The sequence below is a fragment of the Chrysemys picta genome, chromosome 5 (genome assembly GCF_011386835.1).
Source record: "Chrysemys picta bellii isolate R12L10 chromosome 5, ASM1138683v2, whole genome shotgun sequence".
Classification (NCBI taxonomy): Eukaryota; Metazoa; Chordata; order Testudines; family Emydidae; genus Chrysemys; species Chrysemys picta.
Window position 1 is genome coordinate 137376921 of NC_088795.1, and position 21599 is coordinate 137398519.

The following is a 21599-nucleotide window of genomic DNA, read 5'->3' on the forward strand; positions in this document are numbered from 1 at the left end:
CGGGGCAAGTGTCGACATTGGAAGCGGTGCACTGTGGGCAGCTATTCCACAGTTCCCGCAGTCCCCGCTGCCCATTGGAATTCTGGGTCGAGCCCCCAATGCCTGCTGGGGAAAAAAATGTGTCGAGGGTGGTTTTGGGTAACTGTCATCATCCAACCGTCACTCCCGGCCTCCCTCCCTGAAAGCGCCGGCGGGCAATCCGTTCGTGCACTTTTCTGGTGAGTGACAGCGCGGACGCCACAGCACTGCGAGCATGGAGCCCGCTGCGACCATCGCTGCAGTTATGGCCGTTGTCAACACCTTGCACCTTATCATCCACCTTTTCCAGAGGCAGATGCTGAGAAATCGGGCGAGGAGGCTACGGCAGCGCAGTGAGGACACGAAGTCTGAGAGTGGCACAGACCTGTCACAAAGCATGGGACCCCGCGCCGTGGACATCATGGTGGCAATGGGTCATGTTGATGCTGTGGAACGGCGATTCTGGGCACGGAAAACAAGCATGGACTGGTGGTATCGCATAGTGCTGCAGGTCTGGGATGAATCACAGTGGCTGCGAAACTTTAGCATGCAGAAGGGAACTTTCATGGAACTTTGTGAGTTGCTGTCCCCTGCCCTGAAGCGCAAGGACACCCGGATGTGAGCAGCCTTGACTGTCCAGAAGCGAGTGGCCATAGTCCTCTGGAAGCTTGCAACGCCAGACAGCTACCGGTCAGTCGCGAACCACTTTGGCGTGGGCAAATCTACCGTGGGTGGTGGTGTGATGCAAGTAGCCAACGCAATCGTTGAGGTACTGCTGTCAAAGGTAGTGACCCTGGGAAACGTGGAGGTCATCATAGATGGCTTTGCCGCGATGGGATTCCCAAACTGCGGTGGGGCTATAGATGGAACTCACATCCCTATCCTGGGACCGGACCACCAGGCCAGCCAGTACATTAACCGAAAGGGCTACTTTTCAATGGTGCTGCAAGCACTGGTGGACCATAGGGGACGTTTTACAAACATCAACGTCGGATGGCCGGGCAAGGTTCATGACGCTCGTGTTTTCAGGAACTCTGGTCGGTTTAGATGGCTGCAGGAAGGTATTTACTTCCCGGACCACAAAATAACTGTTGGGGATGTGGAGATGCCTATAGTGAGCCTCGGGGACCCAGCCTACCTGCTAATGCCCTGGCTCATGAAGCCCTATACAGGCACCCTGGACAGTGAAAAAGAACTCTTCAACTACCGTCTGAGCAACTGTAGAATGGTGGTGGAGTGTGCTTTTGGAGGTCTCAAGGGGAGATGGAGAAGCTTACTGACTTGCTCTGATCTCAGTGAAACCAATATCCCCATTGTTATTGCAGCTTGCTGTGTGCTCCACAATCTCTGTGAGAGCAAGGGGGAAACCTTTGTGGCGGGGTGGGAGGTTGAGGCGAATAGCCTGGCTGCTGATTACGCCCAGCCAGACAGCCGTGCGATTAGAAGAGTCCAGCGGGACGTGCTGTGCATCCAGGAGGCTTTGAAAGCTAGGTTCCTGAGTGAGCAGGGTAACCTGTGACTATTACATTTGTTTACAGAGAAGCTGAACCTGCCCCCGTTTCTTTACCCAGTGAATGTTCACTATCCTCTCCAGTTTCATACCCCGTTCACCCCCTTCCACCCCTTCCAACACATGTTTAAAAATAAAATCACTGGAAATTTGTTAATGAACACCGTTTTCTTTATTACTGTTTTCGCGGTAAAGTGTTGAAACTGAGACGCAGACTGTGGTAGGGAGCGGGTGTAGTGTAGTGATGCAAAGGACGCTTCTAAACTCGAGGAATGACGTGCTCCTGCTTCTACAGTGGTCCGCACTGGTGGACTGGTTGTTTCAACGGAGCCTGCCACCCCTCCTGTTCGGGACTCTGGGTGTGGGGGCTATGTGACTTTCTGGCAGGGGGAGGATGGTTACAGATCCCCTGCTGCGTGGCTCTGTGATCCAGGATAAGGACCGCTGCATAAGATCTCTAACTGCCCTCCCCTGCCACAAAGTCACATAGCCCCCCTGCGGCCCCCCCCCCCCCCGAAAATGAAAACCACCTCCCAGACTGACCAGGGTGCCTAGTGACTGCAATGTGTGTGTGACCTGCTGCTGAACCTGCCCCCATGTCTGTACCCTAGTAAAGGTGACTGTCCTGTCCAATTACCAACCCCTTTCCCCCCCTTCAAACAGACTGTCCTCTAAAAAAACATGATGGAAACAGTAATTAACAGAAACATATTTTTTATTAGCAACTACACAGTTAGGGGATGAAACTGGGATGGGGGCTTGGGTGAGTCGGGAAGGAAAGGACTTATCAAATGTTGGGGAATGACAGCCTTCTGGTACTTGAGCAGTCTGCAGGGGTGGAGTGACAGTTTTCACGGACTCTGCCCCCCTCCTTCTTGGTACTTTGGGTGAGGGGGGGTATGGGACTTTGTGGCGGGGGAGGGTGGTTACAGATAGACTGCAGCGGGGCTCTGTCCTCCTGCTTCCGGTCCTGCAGAACATCCACAAGGCGCCGGAGCGTGTCCATTTGCTCCCTCATTAGTCCAAGCAGCGTTTGAGTCGCCTGCTGGTCTTCCTGCCACCACCTCTCCTCCCATTCGCTGTGTGCTCGCTGGTATTGCGACATGTTCTCCCTCCACTGGGTCTGCTGGGTTGCCTCGGCTCGGGAGCAGCCCATAAGTTCTGAGAACATGTCGTCCCGTGTCCTTTTCTTTCCAGCCTCTGGGAGTGTGATGCCAGGGTAGGTCGGGAGACAGTCACAGCTGTGGGATGGGAAAAAGGGAGTGAATTCCTCAGAAAGATAAATTTTTTGGTGAACAAAAAGTCTTTCTCTGTGAACAAGACCATGCACAGCACCTATCACATGCACACTCAGGACAAGGTCGAATTTTCGGCCTTCGCATTCAGTGCCTGGGGTCTTGCAGTGCAGATCAGACAAGCGCGGCCGGACAGCAGAATTTGGGTAGCAGGCTGACATGGTAAGCCGTAGACTTGTGCCAGCTTAAAACTTTAATAATAGCATTGCCCTACTTTCACGTTCAAAGCAATGCTCCTAGCGTTGGCCAGTTCCTGCTGCCAGCAATCCGGCAAGCATGAACTCTGCCCCTGTCCCACCCCCCTCGCGGCTGTCCCCGGGAAAGATCCCTGTATGCTGCCCCTCTCCCGCCTCCACCGCATGGCTGTAAACCGCCGGTTACAGTTCTGTAAAGGAACAGGCAAGCAGTCCCAATACTAACATTCCCCTAATTCAAAGCAGGTCACCATGAGCGACATCACTCTGATGAGGATTTCAGAGAGCGACAAAGAACGCATGCTTCGTGAATGCCTGCAAAGACCAGGGTCGTATGCCGCCATGCTCTGCAAGGCAATGATCCTGGAGTACTTGCTGCTAGCCTGGCGCGGGAACGTTTCCTACTACGGAGGACACAACAAGGCCACTCTCCCAAGGAACCTCATGCAAAGTTTTTCCAATTACCTCCAGGAGAGCTTCATGGAGATGTCCCATGAGGATTTCAGCTCTATCCCCGGACATATAGACCGAATTTTACTGTAGCTGCACTGGCAAGGACTAAACAGTAGAGCGCCTAGGGCAAACCAATCATGATAAACCAGACATTGTTAGATTTTTTGGCAGTAGTTGCACTGCCAAAGAATAAAACTTTAAGCGCCTAGGGCAAAGTAATCATGAAAAACCCACTGTTAATATTAATGTTCTGTTCAAAATAAATCTTTACATGCTTATAACACTTACCGACTGATCCTTCCCCTGATTCTGGGTCCGGGTTAACTCCTGGAGATGGTTGGTAGGGGATCTCGGTGAGGCAGATGAAGAGATCCTGGCTGTCTGGGAAATCAGCATTGTAAGCGCTGTCGACTGCCTCGTCCTCCTCATCTCCTTCCTCATCTTCCCCGTCTGCTAACATCTCCGAGGAAGCGGGTGTCGACAATATCCCATCCTCAGAGTCCACGGTCAGTGCTGGGGTAGTGGTGGTGGCCGCACCTAGGATGGAATGCAGTGCCTCGTAGAAACGGCATGTCTGGGGCTGGGATCCGGAGCGTCCGTTTGCCTCTTTGGTCTTCTGGTACCCTTGTCTCAGCTCCTTGATTTTCACGCGGCACTGCGTTGCATCCCGGCTGTATCCTGTCTCTGTCATGGCTTTTGAGATCGTCTCATAGATCTTTGCATTCCGTCTTTTCGATCGCAGCTCCGAAAGCACGGACTCATCGCCCCACACAGCAATCAGATCCAAGACTTCCCGATCAGTCCATGCTGGGGCCCTCTTTCTATTCTGAAAAAAGAACAGGAGTACTTGTGGCACCTTAGAGACTAACAAATTTATTAGAGCATAAGCTTTCGTGGACTACAGCCCACTTCTTCGGATGCATATAGAATGGAACATATATTGAGGAGATATATATACACACATACAGAGAGCATGAACAGGTGGGAGTTGTCTTACCAACTCTGAGAGGCCAATTAAGTAAGAGAAAAAAAACTTTTGAAGTGATAATCAAGCTAGCCCAGTACAGACAGTGGAAATCCATCAACCTCATGAAAAGAGTGGAAATCCATCAACCTCATGAAAACTGTCTGTACTGGGCTAGCTTGATTATCACTTCAAAAGGTTTTTTTCTCTTACTTAATTGGCCTCTCAGAGTTGGTAAGACAACTCCCACCTGTTCATGCTCTCTGTATGTGTGTATATATATCTACTCAATATATGTTCCATTCTATATGCATCCGAAGAAGTGGGCTGTAGTCCACGAAAGCTTATGCTCTAATAAATTTGTTAGTCTCTAAGGTGCCACAAGTACTCCTGTTCTTTTTGCGGATACAGACTAACACGGCTTCTACTCTGAAACCTTTCTATTCTGAGATTGCATGGCCATCTCTGCTGGAGAGCTCTGCATCGTTGCCAGTGCTGCTGAGCTCGCCACGATGTCCAAACAGGAAATGAGATTCAAACTGCCCAGACAGGAAAAGGAATTCAAATTTTCCCGGGGCTTTTCCTGTGTGGCTGGTCAGAGCATCCGAGCTTGGATTGCTGTCCAGAGCGTCAACAGAGTGGTGCACTGTGGGATAGCTCCTGGAGCTATTAGTGTCAATTTCCGTCCACACCTACCCTAATTCGACATGGCCATGTCGAATTTAGCGCTACTCCCCTCGTTGGGGAGGAGTACAGAAGTCGAATTTAAGAGACCTCTATGTCGAACTAAATAGCTTTGTTGTGTGGATGGGTGCAGAGTTAATTCGATTTAACGCTGCTAAATTGGACATAACCTCCTAGTGTAGACCAGGCCTTAGTCTCAGAAGTTCTGGATGGTGACTGTGGCAGATCTAATCCCTTCTAAATAGACAAGAAATTGGTTTTTAGCCCTCGAACTGCAGGACAGTTATTTCCATATAGCAATATGTCCCGTGCACAGGAGATTCCTGCATTTCACCATGGGCCAGGATCATTTTCATTACTGAGTGTTTCCCTTCGGCCTGTCTTTTTGGCCCCAGTGGTGTTCTCAAAGGCTTTAGTAATAGTGCCAGTTGATCTTTGTCGAGAAACAATTGTAGTCTTCCTGTATCTCAATGACTGGCTACTCAAGGGCTGATCTTTTGAAGCAGTACTAAATTCCACTCATACAGCTCTCTACCTTCCAGGAGTTGGGGCTCCAGCTAAACACAAAGTAGTCCAAGTCAGCCCCCCGTACAGAGAATACAATTCATAGGGACATATTTGAATAGTTGGCAGCCACTTGCTATGATGCATGCAGCTGGTGCTTTACCTCCCCAGAGAATTGTAGCACACTGTGCCAGATCAGAAATAGCTTCCAAGTGTTACTCAAAAACATTCTAGTGTCTGAGACACACAGAGCTGCTACATGGGCTTCAGTGCATATTTTATCTAAACACTTTGCCTTGGTCCATGCCATCAGATCTGACTCAGCACTTGGTTCTGTTGTACAAGCTTAAGTCTTGGACTTGATACTGAAGCTCCCTCACTCTGCAGACTCCCAGCAAATGCTTTACTGATCATCAGTGGTCCATTGACCAGTGCTTGAGATCCCCAGGTCTAAATGATACAGTAAAGAAGTATTCCTCTGATGCTATCATATTAATAGAAACAGACTTTAAAAAAGAAGATACAAACATGAAATATATGCTAACACAAACCTAGAATTTAAAAATAAAATTAAGGGAGTGGCTGAATTGGACCGTTGATGGTGGTGATTTTTCTATAAATCTCCTAGAAGGTGATACTGTAACATTTTAATAAAAACTTAACATGCCAGAAGAATAAGAATATCTAAGTTCACAATAGTGCTGTTTATCAATGTTTTCCATCCATCCATCTATAATGCATTTACTCTCTAAGCGTAGCAGTGACTATTAGCCTTCTTTCACACTATTTTACTTCACAATCCATGTAACATGCTAAATAACCAACCGCATTAGAACAGTATGATTCATATTTGCTGTTTAGAGTTAAACTGCGTTGAGAATTGTCTTGCTTTTGAAATTCCACGATGGAATGTTAGTCATGGTTCCATAATTAAGGTTGCAACCAGGCTCCATGATAAATAAGTCTTATTTTTAGTCCCTTATAACTTTGATTAGCAAAATAGAATTGATATGAAAATTTCCAGACTGATTTTTTTAAAGTGAAGGAGAATTTTTCTGCCAAGTCTGAAGAAAATTGTTAAAACTGTATTTGAACTATGGGCCATTTAAAAAAGAAAAAAAAACACCCTAACTTTGAAATTTTGATTAATGTCTAACATTTCTTTGAGTGCCATTGGCACACACATAAAGATATCTTATTTCACTCCTTCAGATTTCCCATGTAGTTGATCCTCCTTGAAAATTAATGCACAGACTGTATTTTTGTCATCAGTTTGAAGGTTCTGCATAGTTATGCCTTAGTCTACATCAGCAGCCATATCTCATCCTATTGCCTCCTCTGGCATACCAATTATGCCGATCACACTGTTCAGTTTGTCTTGTTTTGCATACAACTGTCTTTGTGGCGTTTTTCCATGCCAACCCCATACATAGACTGCCCTTCCTTTTCTGATCCAACAAAGCATCATCCTCTCTTCACTGAAATCCTTCCTAAAAGCTCTCTCCTCCAGGGCTGCTAAAAAGAGACAGAGTGGTCTATTGGATAGGGTACTAAACTGGGTATCAGGACATCTGAGTGTCACAGTTTTAGGGCAACTGCACCTGTATTCCCCCTCTGTGGTCCCTTGAAGGCACCCACTATTAGGCTTTGTGGAAGCAAAAAAAGAACTAACAGAAAGGGAATGCAATGCATAACAGTTTGTTAGCAAAAGTCAGGCTAACTGTAACCCTAATAACGCAAAATTTATAAAAGCAAGAATTATATAAGGCAAATAAAAAAAGAACTGTGTAAAAAGTTGTTGCGACCGTGTATAAATAATGTGTAAAAAATATTGTATGTAAACTAAAGTCAAAACAAGTAAAAAAAATATATATATATCAAAATGGCCTATGTATAAACAAAATGCAGCTGTTGCTTATTATTGTCTGTAATAAAAGGTATAAAGGTTTGCTGTAATCGTTTACCTGTAAAAAAAACCTGTTTAGCTCTCTCCCTCTAAGCACTTGTTTAAAAAAAAATAAAGTATCTGACTTGCTGTACCCAAACAAAAAGTTAAAACTCTGTTATTCTCCGACAGCTTCCAGCTCTGAGTTATCATCTCTCTATTGAGTGGAGGCCTGCGTCTCACTCCCACCTGACAAGGGGATCTTTAAGGTTGCACAGTTCCCTGCTTGCACTGTGATATCCCCAGCAAGCCAGAGTGCCTAGAAGGCCAGCATCTTTGCTTTGCTTTCTTTCCAGAGGCCTATGATCAGTGTATTGCCACAGTTATAATTTACCACACAGCTCTTTCTAAGCAAGCACATTATTAAGGTGAAAGCAGTACAGAGAAAACATATTAAAAACAACAGAAGAACCTACACGCATGCTAAAAACCTTTCCAGAGGTCACCCCCAGCTCCAACCCAAGGCTCTTGTAGGTTTCAATTCTTCAAAATCACAGTTGGGTTTTCTTTGTAGTTACAAGTTCATAACCATCTCAGATTCAGAACCCAGGCTGGGCAGTTCAGCCATTTCTTTGTATAGTTGGGGCCTTTGATCTCCAGTCTCCAGGAACAGATAAATCATCAGACAGTGACCCATTCTTCAGGGCGTAGCTTCAAAAGGCTGGATTTTTGTATAACTGCAATGAAGAATTTGCATTTAACCTCTCCCTAGGTATTTCCCAGGAAATCCAGTTCACAGTATTGTCCCAAAAGTACATTCTTCTCTGCAAATTGTTCAGTTTAGTCCTATATTAAAGGCCTCACATCACATTTCCCCCCCAGAGAGGTTACTTGCAGGCCCAGCCCACAATAATTCATAAACTTTGCATTTACAATGGACTCAAAAGATACTTAAACTTAATTCAATATGGTCTCCCAAGGATATCCAGGAAATTGCCATATCAACCACACTGGGGTCTATTCCTAGCTCTGCCATTGACCTGTTGTATGACCTTCGTCAGATAATTTCTCCTCTGTTTCCCCTGCTCTGTGCCTCTGTTTATCGTCCTGTCCTGTCCTGTCCTGTCTTGTCGATTTCGATTGTAAGCTCTTCAGGGAAGGGATTCTCTCTTGTGAGTATGTACACTGCCATGTACAGTGGCACAATATCTGGACTGGGGCCTCTAGGTGCTACTGTAGCACAGATTATAAAAGTTATAAATACTGAATATTCCTTTGAGCTTTTCAGCACATCCTGTATCTATGTTCTTTTGTTAGGTTTTAAGCTCTTCAGGACAAGGGCTTTCTGAGTTGTATATTGCCAAGCACATTGGCAGCATTTAAGTATTATTTACAGAAACTCAGCTGTACCTAAGCAAAGTTAGGAACAATTTTTGTATCTAATTTTGTGCGTTAGTGTGTTAGGATGTTAGGTTTTAGAACTTTATATACGGAGGTACAGAGCTATTTTACTGATTGCCTAACTTCTATCAGAGTCTGACCAGCTAAAAATGGCTTGGTTCGAACATTTCATACTTTGCTTAGCCTATGCATACATAATGGTATGTAACTAATTTTTAAAATTAGCCATACTGTGTGGTACATCAATGCATTCTTTACAAGGAACGTAAGAACGGCCATACTGGGTCAGGCTGGTGGTCCATCTAACCCAATATCCTTTCTTCCAACATTAGCCAATGCCAGGTGCTTCAGAGGGAATGAACTGAACAAGTAATCATCAAGTGATCCATCCCGTTGCCCATTCCCAGCTTCTTGCAAACAGAGGTTAGGAATACTTCAGAGCATGGTTTTGCGTCCCTGCCCATCCTGGCTGATAGCCATTGATGGACCTATCCTCCATGAACTTACCTAGTTTTTTTTTTTTTTTTTTTTTTAATCCTGTTATAGTCCTTTGTGGATACAGACTAACACGGCTACCCCTCTGATATTTGTTATAGTCTTGGCCTTCACAGCATCCTCTGGCAAAGAGTTCCACAGGTTGACTGTGTGTTGTGTGAAGAAATGCTTCCTTTTGTTAGTTTTAAACCTGCTGCCTATTAATTTCATTTGGTTATCCCTTTGTTCTTGTGTTATGAAAAGGAGTAAATTAACATTTCCTTAAAAAAGCAACAGAGGGTCCTGTGGCACCTTTAAGACTAACAGAAGTATTGGAGCATAAGCTTTCGTGGGTGAATGCCCACTTCATCAGACGCAAGTAATGGAAATTTCCAGAGGCAGGTATAAATCAGTATGGAGATAATGAGGTTAGTTCAATCAGGGAGGGTGAGGTGCTCTGCTAGCAGTTGAGGTGTGAACACCAAGGGAGGAGAAACTGCTTCTGTAGTTGGATAGCCATTCACAGTCTTTGTTTAATCCTGATCTGATGGTGTCAAATTTGCAAATGAACTGGAGCTCAGCAGTTTCTCTTTGGAGTCTGGTCCTGAAGTTTTTTTGCTGTAAGATGGCTACCTTTACATCTGCTATTGTGTGGCCAGGGAGGTTGAAGTGTTCTCCTACAGGTTTTTGTATATTGCCATTCCCGATATCTGACTTGTGTCCATTTATCCTCTTGCGTAGTGACTGTCCAGTTTGGCCAATGTACATAGCAGAGGGGCATTGCTGGCACATGATGGCATATATAACATTGGTGGACGTGCAGGTGAATGAGCTGGTGATGTTGTAGCTGATTTGGTTAGGTCCTGTGATGGTGTTGCTGGTGTAGATATGTGGGCAGAGTTGGCATCGAGGTTTGTTGCATGGGTTGGTTCCTGAGTTAGAGTTGTTATGGTGCGGTGCGTGGTTGCTGGTGAGAATATGCTTAAGGTTGGCGGGTTGTCTGTGGGCGAGGAGTGGCCTGCCCCCCAAGGTCTGGGAAAGTGAGGGATCATTGTCCAGGATCATTGTCCCCAGGGTTGTAGATCACTGATGATGCGTTGGAGAGTTTAAGCTGAGGACTATAGGTGATGGCCAGTGGAGTTCTGTTGGTTTCTTTTTTGGGCCTGTCTTGTAGCAGGAGACTTATGGGTACACGTCTGGCTCTGTTGATTTGTTTCTTTATTTCCTTGTGTGGGTATCGTAGTTTTGAGAATGCTTGGTGAAACTGGACAGTCACTACGCAAGAGGATAAATGGACACAAGTAAGATATCAGGAATGGCAATATACAAAAAGCTGTAGGAGAACACTTCAACCTCCTGGCCACACAATAGCAGATTGAACTAACGTCTTTATCTCCATACTGATTTATACCTGCCTCTGGAAATTTCAATTACTTGCGTCTGATGAAGTGGGCATTCACCCACAAAAGCTTGTGCTCCAATACTTCTGTTAGTCTTAAAGGTGCCACAGGACCATCTGTTGCTTTTTACAGATTCAGACTAACACGGCTACCCCTCTGATACTTAACATTTCCTTATTTACTTTCTCCACACCAGTCATGATTTTATAGACTTCTATCATATCACCCCCCTTAGTTGTCTCTCTTCACGCTGAAAAGTCCCAGTCTTATTAATCTCTTCTCATATGGAAGCTCTTCCATACCCCTAATCATTTTTGTCACATTGTAATTGTAATTGGAAAAGGTACAGAAAAGGGTATCTTTTTTTTGAGATGGGGCGACCACATCTACACACAGCATTCAAGATGTGGACATACCATGGATTTATATAGAGGCAATATGATATTTTCTGTGTCTTATTATCGATCTCTTTCCTAGTGATTCCCAACATTCTGTTAGCTTTTTTGACCGCCGCTGCACATTAAGTGGATGTTTTCAGAGAACTATCCACAGTGACTCCAAGATCTTTCTTCAGTGATAACGGCTAATTTAGACCCCCATCATTTTATATGTATAGTTGGGATTATGTTTCCAATGTGCATTACTTTGCATTGATCGAGTTTCCAAGTCTCATAGTTCCATACATGTGTTAATGTGTGCAAGGAGGGCAAGGAGATGCAGTAAGAGACAAGAACTCTGTAATTGCAAAGATCCCAGTAGGATGGGGAGTCCTACTGGGAGTCCAAACGATTGCACGATTCCAAATCTCAGCTCAGCTTATGAAGGAACAGGGAAACCTGCAGAGCCCCAAAAGCTCTACAGGGCAAACAAAGTCATAGGTTGCTGAAAGCCAGTAATCCAGTAGAACATTCATACTCCAGAGAATAGTGTGACGTAGGGCTGGTTGGGACTAAATTCTACTCTGGCCTTGTACTTAATTTCCTTTTTTATTTAACAACCAAGTTCCTCTCCTTCAAAAGATTTGGAGCTTGAAGTTAGTGATTTTGAATGCCTGCAGCTTCCTTTGCTTTCAGTTGGAGTTAGGGCCCTCAACAACTTTGAAAATCAGGTCCAAGTTTGCTAGTTAACTTTACAGTTATTATTCCATACAGTAGCTTTTTATTTTAAGCTCCAAAAATGTCAGCAGATAAAGGTTGAGAAAAATGGCTCTTACTGGCTCATTAATATTTCATTATAATTGAAACTGTAAGAGAAATGATATTCTAACCACTGTTAACCTTTTCTAAAACCGAATGAATTGTAAGGAAACGTTTTCTTCCCCCTCCTTCCCTTCCTGCTGTTTTCTTCCCTCAAAGCTTAAACTATTGAAAGGTGGGTTTTTTTGTATGCACAGACTGTGGTTTTTAAAAAGTGTCAATTTTTTCCTTCAAAATCTATTTCTCCCCATTCACACTTCCCTAGTAATTTTTGTTACAGTGTGCAAAATAGTTTTGTACAAAAGGCATTATGAAAAGCCTTCAGTCCCTACTAATCTCATGCCACCTACATCTGATTTCATTTCCTGTTATCTTTTTACTAGCATCCTGTGTTTCTCCGCAGGGATCGGTTCTGGGTATGGTTCTGTTCAATATCGTCATCAATGATTTAGATAATGGCATAGAGAGTACACTTATAAAGTTTGCAGACGATACCAAGCTGGGAGGGGTTGCAAGTACTTTGGAGGATAGGATTAAAATTCAAAATGATCCAGACAAACTGGAGAAATGGTCTTAAGTAAATAGGATGAAATTCAATAAGGACAAATGCAAAGTACTCCACTTACGAAGGAACAATCAGTTGCACACATACAAAATGGGAAATGACTGCCTAGAAAGGAGTACTGTAGAAAGGGATCTGGGGGTCATAGTGGATCACAAGCTAAATATGAGTCAACAGTGTAACGCTGTTGCAAAAAAAGCAAACATCGTTCTGGGATGTGTTTGCAGGAGTATTGTAAGCAAGACACGAGAAGTAATTCTTCCGCTCTACTTTGCGCTGATTAGGCCTCAAGTGGAGTATTGTGTCCAGTTCTGCGCGCCACCTTTCAGGAAAGATGTGGACAAATTGGAGAAAGTCCAGAGAAGAGCAACACAAATGTTTAAAGGTCTAGAAAACATGAGCTATGAGGGAAGATTGGAAAAAATTGGGTTTGTTCAGTCTGGAGAAGAGAAAATTGAGAGGGGACATAACAGCTTTCAAGTGCATTAAATGTTACAAGGAGGAGGGAGAAAAATTGTTCTTAATCTCTGAGGCTAAGACAAGAAGCAATGGGCTTAAATTGCAGCAAGGGAGATTTAGGTTGGACATTAGGAAAAACTTCCTAACTGTCAGGGTTGTTAAGCACTGGAATAAATTGCCTAGGGAGGTTGTGGAATCTCCATCACTGGAAATTTTTAAGAGCAGGTTGGACAAACACCTGTCAGGGATGGTCTAGATATACTTAGTCCTGACACGAGTGCAGTGGACTGGACTAGATGACCTCTGGAGGTCCCTTCCAGTCCTATGATTCTATGATCCCTCCTTAAAGCCTGCAGCTTCCAGGGATATTTGCTACTGTTTCTCCCCAGTTTCATCATAGTCTTATCTTTCTTGTACTGGTATTCTGTGTATTTTTCTTTGCGATCTTTAGGGGAGGCATTGTGGTTTTATTTGTTTGTAAAGCTCCATATAAATTTATGTTGCTATGTAAGTGATTATCCATATATACAGGTTTCAGAGTAACAGCTGTGTTAGTCTGTATCCGCAAAAAGAAGAACAGGAGTACTTGTGGCACCTTAGAGACTAACAAATTTATTAGAGCATAAGCTTTCGTGGACTACAGCCCACTTCTTCGGATGCATATATGCTCTAATAAATTTGTTAGTCTCTAAGGTGCCACAAGTACTCCTGTTCTTCTTTATCCATATATAATTCTGCTTATTTTATTTTGATGAAATGGCAAATTTTATTTTAATTTCAGGGATCACCATTAGGGGGAGCAGTGTGTATAGTGGCACAATAGCTGAGGAGACACTTTTACGTACTATATATTGGTCTGCTTGTTGTAAGCCTTTCCCTATTGTTTTTGCAAAGCAGGAATATGTCACATTGCAATAATTCAGACCTCCTGGAGTCTTGCAGTAGATGTTTTCTTTGATATTCTTTGATTATCCATTGACTTATTTTATAGTCATTATATGTTACTATTTATAAAGATCACACAAAATCCAATCTCAGATGCATTTTTCTGAGAAACAGCAGAGCTCATGTCCCAACTATACTCTAAAAATAATATAGGCACACTGATTCATGAACAATCTGAAGCCAAATCTCCCTGGTATCAGCTCAGAAGACTTCTGACCTGCATATGCAGCCAAACATATTGTTCCCTCCCGAAGTGCAGTCTCTCCTGCCTAGTCTCTGTCAGACATGGTCCATCGCTATTCTCAGCACCTTAACCACCTTGTGTCTTGCACAGACTTGAATCCCACAGGTGAGAAAGGCAGATTTCTCCTGGCAGTATGAAGTCCATCCCCACACTTGATAGAGACAAGTGACAGTCCATTACAGCATAGAACATTTGAGATAAAGCAGTGAGGCTTCTCTGTGTGTTTCCCAACCCCACAAGTTCTGACAATGGAGCCAAACCTATGCAGTTGAGGAGCTGACCTCCATTACTCTACCTTTTCCTTCACCCTGGACTCCTTTGCTCCTCTTTCCTATTATAAGGTCCACTCTGCCACTCCCAGCCCTGATTCACCTCAAATATCCATTTCCTTTACTCCTGCTCTTGCTCAGAGTCATGTGTCTGGCAGAAATCTCATGACCATGCTGACTTCCTCTACTACGAATTTGTTCTCTCTTCTTTTTGGTTCTGCCATCTTCATAGCCAAGTCACACTGCTTCTCACTCTCGTTGAATTCCATGCCTGTAATCCCAACCAGTTTTTCACCACCTTTGACTCCCTCCTCAAACCCACTCCCCTATCCCCCAGTTTCCGCTCTAAACAGGATTTTACTGATCTCTTCAAATTGAAATATGACAAGACCTTCCCAGATCTGGGAAATCTGTCCATACAACTTATGAATTCTGGCTGATGTTTTAAAATTATGAAACATGTTTTATCATGAAATGCCTCTTTGTGGATGCGGAATCCATTATTTGGTGACAAGGTTGTAAGCAGTCTCTCCTGGAACAAATACAAAAGAGTTTTTGTTAAATTTGATTGTGGTTAGGAACCTGAGGCAAGGAAATGCATGTAAATCTTTTTCACACTCTCTCTCCTCCCCTGATGTCATAGGCACAGAAGTTTCTCATCTGGGCTCCTGCTAACCCTTCCATTTGCTCTAATGACCCCATAGACTCATAGACTTTAAGGTCAGAAGGGACCATTATGATCATCTGGTCTGACCCCCTGCATGCTGCAGGCCATAAAATCGTCCCTACCCCTTCCCTGGACTCTGCTGTTGAAGTCCCCAATCCTGTTTTTAGTGACTTCAATCGGCAGAGACCCTCCTGCAATCGGCAGAGACCCTCCATGCCATCTCATCTCCCTCACCCCACTTTCATCCCCTCCTTACCCTCTCTTCTTCCTCTGATTCTGACCCTTTTAATACAAACATGCTTTAATCTCTCACATATTTAAAAAAACAACAAATCCTTGACCCCACTTGTGTCTCCATCTACTGCTGCATCTCTCTTCTCCCTTTCATCTCTGTATTCACTGCACACCACTACCAACATTATTGTCTGGTGTTCCTCTCCTCCAGTTCCATCCTAGATTCTTTCCCATCCAGCTTCTGCCCTTTGCACTCCACTGAAAGTGCTCTCACTAGTCTGACATCTTTCTGTGCTTACTCAGAACGTGTTCTCTATCCTCCTCCTCCGTAATCTGTTAGCCACCTTTGACACGTCAATCACATTCTTGTTCTTGGAATCTTGTCCTACCTCATCTTTTGAGATTCAGTCCTCCTCAAATTCTCCTATCTCTCTAATCATTCCTTCAGTATGTCATTTGGCCAATCCTCCTCATCCATCTCAAACCTTTTGTGGGGGTTCCCCACACAATTCTGTTCTTGGTCCTCTTCTCCCTCTAAACATTGTCTCTGGGCAATTCATCCACAACTAATAGTCTCTGTGCTGCTGATTTTCAGATCTACCTCTTCACACCAGAAAAATTTCCTATCCAAACTAAAATCTCTGCCTGACTTTCAGACCCCTACCTTCTAAATGTCCAGCTATCAGCTTCAGGTCAGTTAGCCAAAAGAGAGCTCTTAATCTCTACATACACCCTTTCCTTTTTGAGTCACTGTGGGCAACGTGATATTCCTCCTTGTCACTCAGTCTCATAACCTTGGCATCATCTTCAACTGGACCCCACTTTAGATCTTCACATTCAGGCTATCTCCAAATCTTTCTATTCTTGCTGCACAATATTTCTAAAATAACAGCCTTTCCTCTCCATCCACACAGCTGAAACTCTTTCCCAACTTCTGCTCACCTCATGTTTCAACTACTGTAACATCCTCTTCTTTGGTTTGACAAATGCAATCTTACCCCATAGGTACCCATTCAGAATTCTGCTGCAAAGCTAAACTTTCCTGGCTCATCACTGACCACATCACATCCCTCTCCATTGGTGCCCATTCTATATCACATCAAACACAAACTATTGAGCTTCCCATGCAAGGCCCACCGCAGCATCTCTACCCTACCTATCATTTCTCATACGCTGTTGAGCGGTCAATTCCTACCTCTGATCAAACCATAATGCAAGCCTCCATCACCCCCTTCCACCTGTTTGAAAATGTAACAAGTGCCTTCATGCTTTCTCCTATGTTGTCCCTCATGCATGGAAACTATTTCTTGTAAGGTTCTGCAAAATGCCTTACTATTATCCTTCAAATATCTCCTTAAAACTCTTCCTTTGCAGTGAAGCCTATAAAGAAAAAATATGTAGTGGGTGAGCTGAGACCAGCACCTATCTACAGTGTGTAGGAAAATTGCTGCATGATCTTGGGGGACTTCAATTTGGGTGCCATAAGTCATAAGCTGGAGGTGTCATGCTGCCAGTACTAAAACATCCTTAGATTTTTTTTAAACATAATTGATGACAATTTCCAAATTCAAAAGGTGTTACAGCCAACACCGGGAAATTCTATTTATATTAGAACTTCTCCTAACAGATGAAGAGGAACTGATCACAGAACTAAAAATTAATGGCAGTTTAGGTCAAGTGATCATGACTTGAACACATTTATAGTATGTATAAATACTAGAATAAAGTCCAGAGTAGTAATACATGTATATACACTTGGGGCTTTAACAGGGCCAATTCCACCAAACTGGAAACCAGTTATGAGCCAAATCAACTAGTAGGAAGAATTCAATCAGAAAAATGTGAATGATAACACTGGTCTACAATTTTTGAGAAGTCGTCTGCTTCAGAGATAAAATGTGCTATTTATTATGTATTTTGCTTTACATGATATTTCACCTGTCCTGTTTATGTAACTCTTTAAAAATCAGCAAAAGGGTTATATAAATAAAATTTATTATGAAACAAAAGGCAAAAAACTATTATGTACATAGTTTAGTCCTATTCAGTGTCTACTCAGCGCTTCTTGGCTTGTCTCTTGTATTCATTAAATGGAACATCTCTTGTCACTGTCCAGCAATAGTCTGCAAGCATTGATGGGCTCCATTTGCCCTGATAGCGTTTCTCCATTGTTGTAATGTCCTGGTGAAATCGCTCGCCGTGCTCGTCGCTCACTGCTCCGCAGTTGGGTGGAAAAAAATCTAGATGAAAGTACAAAAAATGTATCTTTAGTGACATGTTGCAACCAAGGCTTTTGTATGCCTTGAGGAGGTTTTCCACCAACAACCTGTAGTTGTCTGCCTCGTTGTTTCCGAGAAAATTTATTGCCACTAACTGGAAGGCTTTCCATGCCGTCTTTTCCTTGCCACGCAGTGCATGGTCAAATGCATCATCTTGAAGAAGTTCACGAATCTGAGGACCAACAAAGACACCTTCCTTTATCTTAGCTTCACTTAACCTTGGAAATTCTCCACGGAGGTACTTGAAAGCTGCTTGTGTTTTGTCAATGGCCTTGACAAAGTTCTTCATCAGACCCAGCTTGATGTGTAAGGGTGGTAACAAAATCTTCCTTGATTCAACAAGTGGTGGATGCTGAACACTTTTCCTCCCAGGCTCCAATGACTGTCGGAGTGGCCAATCTTTCTTGATGTAGTGGGAATCTCTTGCACGACTATCCCTTTCGCAGAGAAAACAGCAGTACTTTGTGTATCCAGTCTGCAGACCAAGCAAGAGAGCAACAACCTTCAAATCGCCACAAAGCTGCCACTGATGTTGGTCATAGTTTATGCACCTCAAAAATTGTTTCATGTTGTCATAGGTTTCCTTCACGTGGACTGCATGACCAACTGGAATTGATGGCAAAACATTGCCATTATGCAGTAAAACAGCTTTAAGACTCGTCTTCGATGAATCAATGAACAATCTCCACTCATCTGGATCGTGAACGATGTTGAGGGCTGCCATCACACCATCGATGTTGTTGCAGGCTACAAGATCACCTTCCATGAAGAAGAATGGGACAAGATCCTTTTGACGGTCACGGAACACGGAAACCCTAACATCACCTGGCAGGAGATTCCACTGCTGTAGTGTGGAGCTCAACAGCTCTGCCTTACTCTTAAGGATTTGGAACTACCCGACAAGATCATTCAGTTCACCTTGTGTTATGAGGTGTGGTTCAGAGGAGGAGGATGGGAGAAAATGTGGGCCCTGTGACATTGATGGTTCAGGACCAAAAGTTTCATCCGCTTCCTCTTCCTCATCTGACTCAAGTGAGAGTGATTCTGGTGCATCAGGAACCAACCGGCAGTCCTTCTCTGTGGGGTACTGGACGTATAGCTGATGGAATGTTTGGATAATGCACAGTCCCCTTTTTCTTCTTTGACACACCTTTCCCAACTGGAGGCACCATGCAGAAGTAACAATTGCTGGTATGATCTGTTGGCTCTCTCCAAATCATTGGCACTGCAAAAGGCATAGATTTCCTTTTCCTGTTCAACCACTGCCGAAGATTTGTTGCACAAGTGTTGCAGCATATGTGTGGGGCCCACCTCTTGTCCTGATCTCCAATTTTGCAGCCAAAATAAAGGTGATAGGCTTTCTTAACCGTAGTGGTTATACTGCGCTTTTGTGATGCAAAAGTCACCTCACCACAAACATAGCAGAAGTTATCTGCACTGTTCACACAAGTACGAGGCATCTCTGCTCACTTTGGCTAAACAGAAATGTGTCCCTTTGCAAAATCAAACACTGACAAATAAGAGAGCACGACACTGTATCATTTCTAGAGCTGATATAGGGCAATTTGTTCAGCAGAGTGATGTAAGTTTCGTTATGATTGCATCATCCATGACTTCTAGGACTAACATGATGCAATTCATATCATGTATGATGCAATACCAGCTTCAGATTGCATCATTCATTGTTTTGCCTAAAAAGCAAGTACTGTCCAAACTCAGTCATAGATTTATTCATAGATCCAGTCAAAGATGTATTTTAATCATTTCTGGTTTAAATAGGGATCCCTTCCCTTTATAACTCACTTATCCTCCGCCATTCCCAAGTCAAGGGTCGTATATACTGACCCAATAGCATATCTTGAAAACTAGAGCCAATCAACAATTTTAAGCATCATTTTCATTTTCAGTGACCCAGAATTAGTAAAGTTTGACTACATTTATTTCAGAAGCATTTTGGCTGTAGAGCAGTGTAATTGGGACTCATTTAAGAACACCTTACGAGGTGCCCTAGAAGCCACAATTGAGAGAGAAGGGTGTGCTGGATAAAAAAACAACAACCTGATTTAGAGGGGATGTGAAGGCAGTTGTAGGAGCACTGGGCAAATTCCAGAAGACTGGAAGAAAGCTAATGTTATACCAATTTTTTTAAAGGGGCAAATAAGATAACCTAGGTTATTATAGGCCTGTCAGCTTGACACTGATCCTGAGCAAGATAATGAAACAGCTGATATGGCTCTCAATAAAGAGCTAAAGGGGGGTAATTTAGGCAAATGAACATGGGTTTATAGAAAATAGATACTGTCTAACCTGATACCTTTTTTTTTTTTTTTTAAGAGATTACAAGCTTGATTGATAAAGGTAATAGTGCTGATGTTATATGCTTAGACTTCTCTAAGGCATTTGACTTGGCCCTGCATGACATTTTGATTAAAAAAACCCAACAATATAAAATTAATATGGCATATTTTAAATTAATTAAAAACTGGCTAACTGATAGGTCAATGTAATTGTAAATGGGGAATCATCATCAAATGGGAATGTTTCTAGTAGGTTCTTGATGCTATACTATTTAACATCTTTATCAATGACCTGGAAGAAAACATAAAATCACTAATAAAGTTTGTAGATGAGACAAATACTGATTTGTGAGGGACCATAAATAATGAAGAGGACAGGGCACTGAATGATCACTGAGTGATCTGGATCATCTGGCAAATTGGGCGCAGGCAAACAATATGCATTTTATATGGCTAAATGTAAATGTATAAGTCTAGAAACAAAGAATGCAGGTCATATTTACGGGATGAGGGACTCTAGCCTGGAATCAGTGACACTGATAAGGATTTGGGGGTCATGGTGGATAATCAGCTGAACGCGAACTCCCAGTGTAATGCGGTGGCCAAAAGAGCTAATGCAATCCTGGAATATGTAAACAGGAGACTCTCGAGTAGGAGTAGAGAGGTTACTTTATTTGGCACTGGTGCGACTGCTGCTGGAACACTGTGTCTAGTTCTGTGTCCACAATTCCAGAAGGAGGTTGATAAATTGAGAGGGTTCAGAGAAGATCCATGAAAACTTGTAAATGATTAGAAAACCTGCCTTATAGTGATAGACTCAAGAAGCTTGATCTACTTAACTTAATAAAAAGAAGGTTAAGGGGTGACTTGATTACAGCTTAGAAGTATCTACATGCGGAACAAATATTTAGTAATGGGCTCTTCAGTCTAGTAGAGAAGAGTATAACATAATCCAATGGCTGAAAGTTTGAAGTTTTGTTTGTACAGTACCTAGGACAATGGGACGCACCCTGTGAATGGGGCCATATGCACTACTGCACTTCAAATAGCAATAAAATAAATAAAATAAATTAATGGAGATATCCCATCTCCTAGAACTGGAAGGGACCTTGAAAGGTCATCGAGTCCAGCCCCCTGCCTTCACTAGCAGGACCAAGTACTTGATTTTGCCCCAGATCCCCAAGTGGCCCCCTCAAGGATTGAACTCACAACCCTGGGTTTAGCAGGCCAATGCTCAAACCACTGAGCTATCCCTCCCCCCCAAAAAAGGTCATTGAGTCCAGCCCCCTGCCTTCACTAGCAGGACCAAGTACTGATTTTGCCCCAGATCCCTAAGTGGCCCCCTCAAGGATTGAACTCACAACCCTGGGTTTAGCAGGCCAATGCTCAAACCACTGAGCTATCCCTCCCCACCCCACCATCACATAATGGTTGTGGTCCTCCCCAGAAGAAGAGGAGACACTTACTGGACCTAAGGGCAGAAAGCTGGCATTCCTCAGGTTTGGTATCTAGCTCCAGAGAGAACCACCTCCTGGTCCATTAATTCTACAGCAATGTAGTTTCATAACTAAATAACTGGTGGGAGGAGGCAGAAGTTCAAAGTTCTATTTTGTAGGTGACGCAGATTTGTGTCCTGGGCAGAGTCTGATCCTTTGGCAGCTTTCA

General features: G+C 43.5%; 2 protein-coding genes across 6 annotated transcripts in view; one reads left to right on the forward strand and one right to left on the reverse strand.

Annotated features, from left to right (window-relative positions):
* The window catches only part of ATRN (attractin), a 256101-nt gene that overhangs the window by 179763 nt on the left and 54739 nt on the right, over positions 1-21599 (forward strand). Inside the window, exon 26 of one of the 3 annotated variants that reach the window (XM_065598367.1) lies at positions 3261-3753. The exons of 1 other annotated variant lie outside the window; for it this stretch is intronic. In XM_065598367.1, the coding sequence (XP_065454439.1) occupies positions 3261-3273 (13 nt within the window). In that variant the 3' untranslated portion in view covers positions 3274-3753. Of the gene's footprint in view, positions 1-3260; positions 3754-21599 lie in introns of those variants that run through there. One more of the 3 variants, XM_065598368.1, reaches the window with a different exon arrangement.
* On the reverse strand, positions 456-21502 carry LOC135984025 (myb/SANT-like DNA-binding domain-containing protein 2). Of its 3 annotated transcripts, none has more exons than XM_065598371.1 (4): positions 21401-21502; positions 7984-8244; positions 3759-4296; positions 456-2769 (listed from the first exon to the last, which is right to left on the reverse strand). In XM_065598371.1, exons 2-4 carry the CDS (start codon positions 7987-7989, stop codon positions 2546-2548), a joined length of 768 nt encoding a protein of 255 aa, XP_065454443.1. In that variant the 5' UTR covers positions 7990-8244; positions 21401-21502; the 3' UTR covers positions 456-2545. The 3 variants fall into 3 exon arrangements, 2 of the variants coding, with proteins under 2 accessions (XP_065454443.1, XP_065454442.1); XM_065598370.1 differs by having other exon boundaries at positions 7984-14989; positions 21401-21483; XR_010601961.1 differs by lacking the exon at positions 3759-4296 and having other exon boundaries at positions 7984-14989; positions 21401-21483.

Bases quoted from the DNA above. Each gene is read 5' to 3' on its own strand.
- LOC135984025 (XM_065598371.1), bottom strand. The intron at 2,770-3,758 runs GTAAGTGTTATA...CCCATCCCACAG, and splicing joins ATCAGGGGAAGGATCAGTCG to CTGTGACTGTCTCCCGACCT.